At 44.6% G+C, this 12,299-nt stretch overlaps 1 protein-coding gene across 1 annotated transcript in view; it reads right to left on the bottom strand.

The window, feature by feature from the left end:
* Positions 1–8,530: 8,530 nt before the first annotated feature.
* The window catches only part of spon1b (spondin 1b), a 66,764-nt gene continuing 62,995 nt past the window's right edge, over positions 8,531–12,299 (bottom strand). The window contains exons 14-16 of the mRNA XM_035532257.1: positions 12,294–12,299; positions 11,918–12,181; positions 8,531–9,947 (exon numbers count right to left, since the gene is read on the bottom strand). The exon at positions 12,294–12,299 is cut by the window's right edge and continues 159 nt beyond it. Coding sequence (XP_035388150.1) covers positions 9,784–9,947; positions 11,918–12,181; positions 12,294–12,299 — 434 coding nt within the window. The 3' untranslated portion in view covers positions 8,531–9,783. The remainder of the gene's footprint in view (positions 9,948–11,917; positions 12,182–12,293) is intronic.

Here is a 12,299-nt window from a genome sequence, read left to right as displayed (position 1 = left end):
GCAAAGGACACCGTCACATGCTTGGTTGTAGATGCCTTAAACCTGACGTCTGTCTGAATCTGCAGACGCAGTCTATCCACCCTGCTCGTGCTCGGGGCTTTTTCAGGTTTGGGGTCAGGGTGCTGTTGCACAGTGAAGAACCTTCAGATGGATCTGAGCAGATAAGATGCTTCAGTGTACTTCCAGATCCGTCCTGCTGCCGCTGCCAACCTCAGCATCAGCGCACACAGACCAGCCGCATGTGCCTGTGCTGTTGGCTGTCCCAGATGAGCAGCTGTGTCAGGATCTGGAGCTCGGTCGCTCGCTCTCTCTCTCTCTCTCTCTCTCTCCACTGCCTTAATATCTGTTCATTTCTTCTATCCATAAGGGTATCTGGCCCTTCTGTTTGGGGCGAGTTGTGCTATAGTATTTTTATAGTTTCTCTCTTTATAGTTGCCCATGGAACATCTGTACTTGCATCCCGGTTCTTAATCTGTTCAACAGTACCGTAAATATTCTTCACCCATCGTTCAGAACTGCCCCCCCCACCTCTCCTCCCTTTTGCCTGAAGGCCTGACCACAATACCTGCACAGACCCACACCAGGGAGTACACCCTGTGCTAGACAGTTCTGTTCTCCCGCTCTGTGTCATAAACATGCGTGCACGCACACACCCAAAGTGAAGTATTTCAGACCGAGGTCCTTCATCAGCTGTGCACAGTCACACACATAAAAATATATAATGGTTTGTCACCGTTATCACACACCTGATCCTTGTTGTCCATATCATTGATGTGTTATTTAAACCCCTGTGTGTGGAGCATGTGGTGGGGGATATTGCTCATGTTTATTCATGTTCTTGCTCATGTTTATGCTTTGTGCTCGTGTTTCTGCATGGTTTGTTATGTATGAGTGCCATTAACATTCATTGTTTATCAGCGTTTGGTCGCGTTTAATAAAGGTCTGTTAGCGTCAAATAACCATCCCCCACAGATTAACCGACCCCCACAGGATGCCGGCTCTCCCGCCGGAAGGATTGCTCACGGGGTACGCTCACGGTTGAGCTCTAAGCATGTAACGAAGCAGGCGCGCGCAGAGAGGAAGCTAGAGGATGTTCCCCCAGCTATAGCTAGTCCCGAGGGCTCCCTAGTGCCGTCCCACGCTGCTGCCTGAATCCCTGGTTGTCGGGGATAGGACCTCGACCAGAGCTCACAGCCACACTGCAAGAGGAAGAAGACACAGCCTGCACAGCCAAGGAGGGTAATGGCCTCAGAATTGCTCAGGGGGTGTCTGGTGCTCCCAGGCTGGGCCCATGGGGGCCAGGCAGGCTCCTCTGGGAACATTATGGGGGTGGTCTAGTGGGCCCGGCGGGGTTTCCTGCTGTTGCTACTGTCATCTCTTCTCTCCGTCTTCCAGGTGTGGGTGATGAGTACGTGGTGGGTCTCCCCAAAGCCCAGGAAGAGAAAGACCTCCATGATGGGCTGTCCCTGGGAGGCTTGAGAGGTGTGGACAGAGGTCCGTCACGGCACATCTGGACCCAGGGCGAGTTCCTGGCCCCGTAAGACACGCAGAGGGGCACATCTGTACGCCTACACGCCTACCGTGTCTGCAGGCGCATCACATTGTTTGTCTTTGTGCGTGCCCACCGTCTATGTGGGTACGCCACGTCATGCGTCTCGGCTGGGTCCCGCCAAGGCTGTTACTGTTGGCGGTCGCCGTGCTGTTTCTGGTCTCATCAAGGCTGTTGTTGTTGCTGGTCGTCGCCAGGGAGTGTCGCCATACCACCTCAGAGAGGCACAGACTCCGCCATTCACCCTCATTCTTGGAGAGACGTCTGTCGGTGGTGGCTCGTAGCACTCCCTGTGCTGTGTGGGCAGAAGGCTGTGCTGCGCCGTGTGGCCTGGGGTTCGTTGTCCTGGTGGTGGACACATTGAGAGCCGGGCCCTTGGGGGGTACCAGTGCGCTCCCTTTCCCACTTAATCACGTGTCTGTCGGCGATAGAGACATTTGTGCATCCTGCTCCTTGCCCTGCGGCACTATATATATGTGCACTTTGCTTGTACAGATGAAGGACCCCTGTCTGAAATGTTGTTTCTCTGGAAACTCTATGTACTTTACTACAATTGTGGCTCGCTCTCTCTCTCTCTCTCTCTCTCTCTCTCTCTCTCTCTCTCTCTCATTATAAAAATAAATAAATAAATAAATAAATAAATAAATATATATATATATATATATATATATATATATATATATATAAGCAGAAAAAAATAATTAGCTCTTTAAAGGGCTGTAAAAAGCAAAAGCTTTGTCCTGCAGTGAGGATGTTGTCCTGGAGTAATTCTCTCATTTATGAGACATCCAAGGCTTCTCCCTACAGACTCATCATAGCTTTAAGCTACATCCACACCAGCTAACGAAATTCTCTCTCAAATGGAAAGCCCTTGCTGTCTCGTTAACTTTATACTGCCTAAGTACAAATAGATAAACAAATCCCAGATCTCAGACCTGTAAAATATTTCAAGCTCCAACATTGTGAGAGGCGATGGGAGAAACCGTACACGCTGGGCAGAAAGACAGTCACTGTGGATAATGCGTTGTATCAGCAAGCAGCATCACGTGGAAAGTAGGCCTAGATTGCACTGACACCATTAAAATTTAAAAACCGAATCTCATCTTTTTTTTTTTTGTCCAGATCATGCTCTCAATAATAGAAATGAACTCCCAAGGCAGCAGAGATTCCTTCTCAATGGTTTTCAGTAGAATCAACACGATAATGTCGGTAACCTACATCGATAGGCTGTATTACATAACGCAGGTCCCCCGTGCTGAACAGCTCGCGTGTGTGCAGAAATGAAGAATGCAAAAAAAGGGCATGTCCCGTGAGAGCCCACCGCAAATCTGCCACGCTCAGTTACTATGGCAACAGTGCGTGATCCAGTAGAGGTGTTTTGCGGCATCGGTAACAAGGTTAAAAAATTAAAAATAAATAAAAAAGCATGCTTACAATTTGTTCCCATGTCCCCTCCGCGTCCATGTAACGTTGCGTCTTCGGCATCACAGTGCAATTCATGAAAAACGTGTCTCCAGTAGTGGGGGAGAGAATATGACTAAACCTGATAGTAAAGTGAAGAGCTATCACGCAGGACAGCTAGTGCCACACATCAGCCCAGGCCTCCTCACAACGGCCTCGTCCACACTTAACCAGGCCTTCATACGAGTCTTCAATGAGGGATGCTGTAGCATTCTTTTGCATTCTTTATATTTCCATGGAAACAAGCTTCACCACTGTGTTGGACCTGAAGTGACCTTCTGTGTGTGCCAGACAGGTTGGGGAAAAAAAAACCAAAAAAAAAAAACCCAAAAACCCACCACCACTCTTCAGCGAGGGTTCGTATAGTTTGTGTGGAGTTCTAGTGCACAACGGGCCTGCTGACAGGCAATCTCCACACGCTGCCAGGCTAAAGGTCATGTGCTGTCTGAGCCACGATCATTTCTGATGTCATCAAGGAATCAGGAGCATGGGCTGGCATTTACAAAACAAAATGAAGACGTTTCCTGAGAAGAGTCCAGCCCCCCCTCAGTTTACCCTCATGTGTATCAGTTCACAAAAAACCCCACCAGAAATCTGGTTATGAAGGCAGAGCATTGACAACTACCGCAAACTCAAACTGAATTAGTTACACAAATACTAGATTTGGGAGCAGAAAAGATGTGTTCACTGGGCAGCTACAGGCAATAAACAATAAAAACACCAGAGAGAAGTAGACTACATATCCCAGAGAGCTTCTACCAAGCCATGGTCCAATTAACTTTACATTTACCCAGCAAACATCGCGAACCAGTGGGGAGAAAATGACATGGAGAGAAAGGGAATATATATGGGAAGGGACACTGTATAAATATAGAGTGTCCTCTCCCATAAATTATACTGAGGCACAGAAGCGAATATGCTGTATGCAGGCATGAGCAGAGGTGGAAGAGGCCTGGTGTTCTGTGAGGTCTGAACCACTGCAGCAGTGTGAAGACAACTCAGTGACTCAGTACCGCTATATCGCCACGGCACGGGAACGCGCGCGCGTGCACAAAAAAAAAAATAAAAAATTGCTCTCATCTTTCAAGAGCGAGTGACTAGGTGCAGAATTGCTTTCGGAGATCAAACCTGCGTTTTAGTTTAACAGTTTTTATTCCATAAAAAACAAACAACCAAAACTAACCACTATAAAAAGATTGAAAAAAAAAGAAAAAAAAAAAGTCAGTGGTTGAGAAACCGTGACTGCGTTACGCATTACGCGTGACGTACCCGCCTCTGGCACGAGGATAGCGCAGTAGAGCATGACGGAAGAGACCCACCGAGCTCCGAGCTGAAGAGGCGGACAGGCGCAGATCTTGGTCTTCATCGTTACTCACCTTTCCACACTCCATCCAGGTTCTTCATCTGAATCCTACTTTTCCCTGAGAAAGCTACAGCTGATCAATAAAAGCAAACTGACCCAGATCAGTGTTTCTGAAAGCAAAGGGAACACTAGTTGGATCTGTGCGCTGTGCACGTTCAGACATCACAAGGTCATCGTCTGTCTGTGGCACAACCGCGTCGCAAAAAATAAACTAATTAATCAGGCGTTTAATAAAAGTAATTAAACAAGTGTTTTGATAACCACCTTCAACCATCCCAAACAAGCTTCCATAACTTGGGTGCCGAATTATGCCATAGTATCGTAATTTTACATGTTCACATGGGCCAGTTGTTCCCGACAGCGTCATGACCCCTGGCAGCCATGCGCATCTCTCTTCTGCCACTGCAGTTCCCATCATGTGCTTTAATAACTTTCTGCGGAGTGCACGCCAGAAAGCAGCGCAAAGAGCGCGAGAATCTCCAGTCGCGCCTGCAATCATACAAGCCTGAAATAATCAAGGCATTAGGAAAGGCCGTTAGTGGGGCACGAGAACGGGCTCCAGTAATAAGCCAGTAAAGTGAGCCTCGTGCACGTGTGAAGTGACGTCACCATTTGAGTGCCGAGGTCTCTGTACCTCCGTTTGACCTCGTGAGCCAGCAGCTGCTTGGACCGGAGATGTTGACAGATGCAGGTCATGTCCTACGTGTCTTGGCATGTCTGGACATGCTACTGGTTGCTCTGTGGTTAAAACATCTCGGTCAAGTAACTAAGGTCAAAAAGCAGAAAATTAACCAGATGGTGATGCACGAGTCAGGGTTAGGGTCAGGGGTCAGGGTTTGGGCCAGTGTTAAGGTTAGGGTCAGGGTCAAGGAGCAGGTGAACTGAGCTCGACACAACATTAGCAATATTGGCTGTAGCCATAATGTCACTAGTCTTCAGTGTTGTTATTTCGTATTCAATATTACAATGCTGCACTGTTGAGACACTTGAAACATGGATCTGCAATCATGAATATACTGAAATTCTGAACTGCACAAAGCAAAAAAAAAAGTTTGGAACTGTAGTCTTAGAGGCCACACACACACACACACAATATTATATTCATGTCTGTGTATGTGGTCAGGGGCAAAGTGTCTCCAGACAGCAGACTGAGTGAGTCAGTGGAATATTACTGTACATACAATGTAACTAGACCCAAGGCCTGAATTCCACTGCCAGGTCTCAGACACGCGTCGAAATAATGCCATGCCAACAATTTACAAATAATTGAAGTGTATACACCTGCCTAATTCATGCACTTACAATGTAAAATTTGTTACGCAAGTGCAAATCTAAGGCAAGTGTGCTTCCTGGAGCTAACTAAACTAGTAAATGAAAAGCCTCTGCATCACTCGTGCGAGGCACAGCAATCGCTTCTGCTAATTGAGTTGCTGGATTTTTCAGGAGAGAAATCATGTTAAGAAAGACTATCACATTCACACACACCTCTGTCACGACGTCTGTTTTGATGAAGGCTTTGCATCCTTACAGGGGTACACCAAGTCCGAAAATCCAGCACGGCATGACGTATGAGTCCAACAAACGCCTATTTGTGTAGGACCGGTCGTAACCAAAAGTCATCATTGGAAAGGTTTCTGAAGTAGCCTGACTGTGGCCTGCATCCTGCACATTTGTTCAGAGACTCTTGGAAATGCAGCTGGAGCTCAGAACAGGATGCAGCAGATGAACACACCCTCACACATGGCCTCGGTGATGGCGTCAGACTCACTACAGATATTTTTATGTTATGCATCAGCAAAATGTCTCTCTGACAACAGCCTAAATGTTTCATGAGCATCGTATGTAGGCTTGAGTGTTACCATGGCTACAGTTGTGCTTAGATCACATCATTGGAGTGATAATTTATGAGAAGTGGGAGCTCTGTTCTCTGCATCTGTGTATTTAGACAGCTTTTCCTCCAGGCTTTCCTGGTGTGTTATTTGAGTAGCTCATGTTTGGTGTCACATTCACAACAGAGCACTTATCAGAGATTTAGAAGAGTGGCTTTGAAAATGTTGTCCTGATCATCTCTAAATGTAGCCTGGAAAACGTTCTGTATATTTCTGTTAAGAAAAAGAGCTCCAGAAAAGAGTTGTGAACTGTCCGACCGCCAGGTGACAGTAGAACTCATCTGAGCAGTTATCCGGAGTGCCTCTTCATCAACTTACAGTTAATGACGGAAACTACAACAAAACGCTTCTGGCTGCAGAGCAGGTAAAAGTCTCCTGTAGCTACTGATCAGAGGACAGTTGGTACAGTTTCATGAGTCACAGGGTCGAGCAATGATCCCCTCCTAGTAAAGGGAGCTATTGCAGGTAACCTAGTAACAAAGATTCCCATTTTCATGTCCTACCATGAAGATGCCATATTTCTAAGGTAATCAAAACCCTAGACAAAGTATAATGTATCTGTCAAAATGAAAGGTGACGGTCACAACAGGCTGTTAGCATGTCTTGTTAAAAAAATAAATAAATAAAAAATCCTGTAAGAGTAATATTTTTCAAAGAGTTATAAAACTTTACTCAGATGCAGTATTGGTACTAAATTAAATATTTGTGTTTGTGATAAATGTTTGCTTGAGCCTATAAAATGTTCCTGCTGTGATTTACGTGCTTGACTCATTCATCTCTCACATAGTATATATTAAGACAATACTCTGCACAACCTTTTAGAAAAATAGTCGCATGCATCATACGCCATAACTTTTAGCGACGTCAGCTAAAAGAAATTCAGCTATAGAATCTGGCTATATAAGAATCTGGCTATATAGTCACTGCGCCCTCTAGTGGACAAAATACTGCAGCGCCGGCGCACAGAAAGAAGAGTCGGAACATATCACGGGCCCGGTGAAAGTTTTATTAACGGAAGCAAAAGAAACACAGGCATAAAACCAAAACAAGGAAAAACAGAAGCTGGCCAAGACAAATGTATTTAAAGTGCTTTTTACACAACATACAGGAGTGTGTTACAACGCATCTTAAGCAAGCCTCGTGTTTTAGATTGCTTAATGAGCAAACCAGTGGTGACAGCGCTAGAGAAAAATAAACCCTGCTGGGGCTATAAAGGCATTAGGAAAAGCAAAACTCACGATTTAGGCTGCATAATCCACACAACCAGTTCAGCTCAGTTCTCTGAAGTCAAGTGTGAAACCTTTTCCAACCCCGCGGGCGTCTGCGCTCGTGGAAGGCGTGTGATTCTGTAACGCGGCCCCTTCAACTTATCGCGCCACGTCTCTTCTCGAGATGACGGACAAAGGCTAGCCACACATGGTCCCGTGTTATCAGTACTGTGCGTCGATATTATTAAGCACCGTGCTTGATAAAACCACGCGCTCGTAGGACTGGAGCAAGGTTACTGGAACAAACTCACCTTTGTGAAGCGCGTGCGTGTGCTGAAAGGCTCGCGATGCCCGCTTCCAAACGCTTCTTCAGGGTCTGTGTCTAAAGTAACACAAATCTAGGAGGAACCTAGGGCCTAACATGTCGCAGCCTCGTACGCAGGAAAGTGACGCATGGAATTGCCCATGCAATCCCCGGTAGGGATTTAATACTTATGCGTGAAGGCAAACCAGCGACAATAAGCCCCGTCCCAGACGAGCCCAGCGTCGGTCCTGCGTGCAGACTCAAGCACTCGGAACAAGTGTGCAAACCCCAGAAGTCAAAGGTGCGCCTTCTTGCTCCTGGATCTGATCCACCTTTGGAAACCTGTTGATCTCCAATCAGAAATTTAGACCATGTTTTACTTGTAGACGAATGCTACTTACGTTTTGCTGGACACTTGAATATTATCGTATAATATAGAATATAGCCTTAACGTGCACGTCGTTGTAGTTCTTCGAGAAAGTCGAGCACTTTAACGTCCTTTCCTATAGCGCCATCTGGTGATGAATAAGGAACTTTCACCAACCCACTGCGTTGGAATTTCTTTTTTACATTTCACGTTCTATGTCTCCACCTAGCGGGTCAATTGTGGTAAAACACCAGTACATTAATAACGAGGGCATGTACTGTTTTCACCCAACAGGGCAGAAACAGACATGTATTGCTGCTTCTGGTGAAAAGGTGGATCTATATACACGATGAAAGCACCGTAACATCATAAGGACGAGAAACACGGCAAAATTTTATCACATTTACTTTTATTGTAAAGGTGATTTATTCCAAAATAGTAATATATTACAGAGGAAAGAAGACGGTCAGAGAGCCGGTCAGAGAGACGTGTGCATGACTTTGGCAAGAGTCTTGGGCATTGAGTATATCAAAATCCCCAGGAAAAGGTATAACGTGTTTCAAATTAGAACAGCACTCCCTCACCGCCTGCCACTGAGTTTCTGTGTCACGTATAGCCTCTATACCTATTAGAGTGGATTAAAAAATAAACAAGTATTTATACTCTAAAATCCACGTATCGTGGTTTATATACGACTTGGAGTAGTTGTTCTTACCTAATTAATTTCTAACCATTCACAGGCCATCTTATTCCACATTACAGCTTTTGCTTTGAAAACAACAGCAACAAACAACAAAACGACATTTTTTCAGTTTCTAGACAGTGAGTAAAAACTACTTTGTACAGAGAATGGAAAATCAATCCACCCACAGCAGATGGTTGCTGTCCAGATCGATTAGGCAACGACTGTGGGCAACCCACCTTGATGGCGCTCGATAGCGGCAGCTCAATGTGCTCACCCTGTCTGAGGATTAGAGGCCAGGCTGGGGGGGGGGGTGCTCAATTGAATTGCAAATCCAGGTGTCCTTGACGAAGAGCAGTCCAATGCAGACTCATTCTGCCAGTTCCAAGCAGGACAATAATATGACATTTGAGATGCTGGGGGGGGGGGGGGTAATCTCCACTAATCCTAATCTCAGTCTATATGAGACTAAATCATGCTGTCTCTATCCTTTTTAGGTCTGGGATGAAATTTTATATAATAAACATTTCTAAAGAAATGTCTGTGTAGGTGTGCTGGGCGTATTTGTTGCATTTACTGGTGCATGTAGATAATTCACACTTTAAAACTGTACAGCACATGCTAATGAAGGGGCGCACACAGACAGAGTGTAAAAAGACCATAATAAACATAAAATCAATGCTGTTATTTGAAAAAGGAAGGAAAGCTATAGTGGTGTAGCGCGTGCCTGAAGTTGGATACTGTCGGTTACATAGTAATACATGTCTGCTGGTACAACAACTAAACCTAATCACGGATGTGTGTAGTCACTGTTCACTGTAAAAGTCTAAATGTTTACGTGCTCTATCTGCAGAACATCATCAGTCCAGAAAGACCCCAGACCTTACACTCTGTTTGGACTGAGTATGTGAGTGTGTGTGTGTGTGTGTCTTGCATCTGTGTGTAAGGGACACAGAGTCCTTAGCAAAGATGCACGTTGCAGGTACGGATCTCTTTCTGGGGCTTGCAGCTCCTGGACTGCGAGCTCTTGCCTTTCTTCTTCACTTCCATCACTCGCTCCTGGACCCCCCCGCCACACTGCCTGGTACAGTCCGACCAGCTGGACCATGGGCGCATCTTGCAACCTGATGGGAGAAACCAAGTGGAGGCTGTTAAGGGGAGTTTTGCTGAAGGGAGGAGGATGAAAGCATATGGTACCCTGGTCTTTTATAAGCATATGAATTCAGGAACTTCCACACTGCAGTGGACGTGAACACTGCTGACTCTTCTTATGTCGTTGAGCGTTTGCACTTTGACTACTTGGAGACTCTGACTGTTTATTGAATTAAAAGACACACATCCTGTTTCAGACTCCAACCACCAAGCTAGTTTGGTCAGTTCATAAATGATGTATATTTTAAACTTGTGAAATAAGAGAGAAACCCAGTGTGGCAGTAACATTTTTCTTTTGAATTGTAATTGTTTAGGAATTCTTGAGACCTCTCAGTGTGTTACATATCAGACCTCAGTGTGTTACATATCAGACCTCAGTGTGTTATATATCAGACCTCTCAGTGTGTTATATATCAGACCTTAGTGTGTTACATATCAGATCTTAGTGTGTTATATAGCAGACCTTAGTGTGTTATATATCAGACCTTAGTGTGTTATATATCAGACCTCTCAGTGTTATATATCAGACCTTAGTGTGTTGTTTATCAGACCTTACAGTGTGTTATATATCAGATCTTAGTGTGTTACATATCAGACTTCAGTGTGTTACATATCAGACCTCAGTGTGTTACATATCAGATCTTAGTGTGTTATATATCAGACCTTAGTGTGTTATCAGATCTTAGTGTGTTACATATCAGACCTTAGTGTGTTACATATCAAACCTCAATGTGTTACATATCAGACCTCAGTGTGTTACATATCAGATCTTAGTGTGTTATATATCAGATCTTAGTGTGTTACATATCAGACCTTAGTGTGTTACATATCAGACCTCAGTGTGTTACATATCAGACCTCTCAGTGTGTTATATATCAGACCTCTCAGTGTTATATATCAGACCTCAGTGTGTTGTTTATCAGACCTTACAGTGTGTTATATATCAGACCTCAGTGTGTTACATATCAGACCTTAGTGTGTTATATATCAGACCTCTCAGTGTTATATATCAGACCTTAGTGTGTTGTTTATCAGACCTCTCAGTGTGTTATATATCAGACCGCACAGTGTTATATATATCAGACCTTACAGTGTGTTATATATCAGACCAGTGTTTTATATATCAGACCTCTCAGTGTGTTGTATATCAGACCTCACAGTGTGTTGTATATCAGACCTCACTGTGTGTTGTATATCAGATGTCCCAATGTGTTATATATCAGACCTGACAGTATGTTATATATATATATATCAAACCTTAGAGTGTGTTATAAATCAGACTTCACAGTGTATTGTATATCAGACCTGTTTTGTATATCAGACCTCTCAGTGTGTTATATAACACATCTGTGTGTTGTTTATCAAACCTCTGTGTGTTATATATCAGACCTTAAAGTTTGTTGTATATCAGACCTCACAGTGTTATATCAGACCCGTGTTTTATATATCAGACCTGTTTTATATATCAAACCTCAGTGTGTTATATATCAGACCTTTCAGTGTGTTATATATCAGACCTTACAGTGTGTTATATAACAGACATCTGTGTGTTGTTTATCAGACCTCTCCGTGTGTTATATATCAGAACTTTCAGTGTTATATAGCAAACCTCTCAGTGTGTTATACATCAGACCTTACAGTGTGTTATATATCACACATCTCAGTGTGTTGCTTATGAGACCTCTCAGTGTGTTGTATATCAGTCCTCTGTGTGTTATATATCACAGATATCAGACATCTGGTTATCCTGGTTTCTTGAAATGAATTATAGTTGCCAATCTCATAAGTGTTTACCTGAATGAGTTCCTCACATGAGTGGTTGATAGTTTGAGGAAATCTATGGAAATGTGGTCAGTGTGACACCGAATAGTGTAGGTATGACACAAGACAGTGTGGTCAGCATGACACGGGATAGTGTGTTCAGTATGACGCGTGGACACACCTGAGCTGTCTTCGAGCCCAGAGGCTGACTCTCGTCCTGGTCTTCTCCCCTTCCGGACTGAAGCCTCCTGTTTTCCATCTGTCCTGACGTTGTCCCGCACACACCTCCGGACCTTACACTTCTTCCTCTGCACCGTCTTGGGACACGGGTAGCCGCCAAACTCTGGTTCCTGCTTCACCATGCGCGTGCGAATCATGTGACCCTTCCCACATGATTTATTACACTCTGACCACTTGGACCATTCAGACACCATACAGTCCACATCTGGAGGAGAGAGAGCGAGCGAGAAACAGGTGTGTGAGTATACATTACAAGAGTCTTGCGCAGTCTTCTGTGTACAAGTCTGTGTGTGTGTGTGTGTGTGTGTGTTACTCACGGCACT

The sequence above is a fragment of the Electrophorus electricus genome, chromosome 12, assembly GCF_013358815.1.
Source record: "Electrophorus electricus isolate fEleEle1 chromosome 12, fEleEle1.pri, whole genome shotgun sequence".
NCBI classification, from domain to species: domain Eukaryota; kingdom Metazoa; phylum Chordata; class Actinopteri; order Gymnotiformes; family Gymnotidae; genus Electrophorus; species Electrophorus electricus.
Note: the sequence above shows the minus strand (reverse complement) of the source record. Positions and strands in the feature narration are given on the sequence as shown.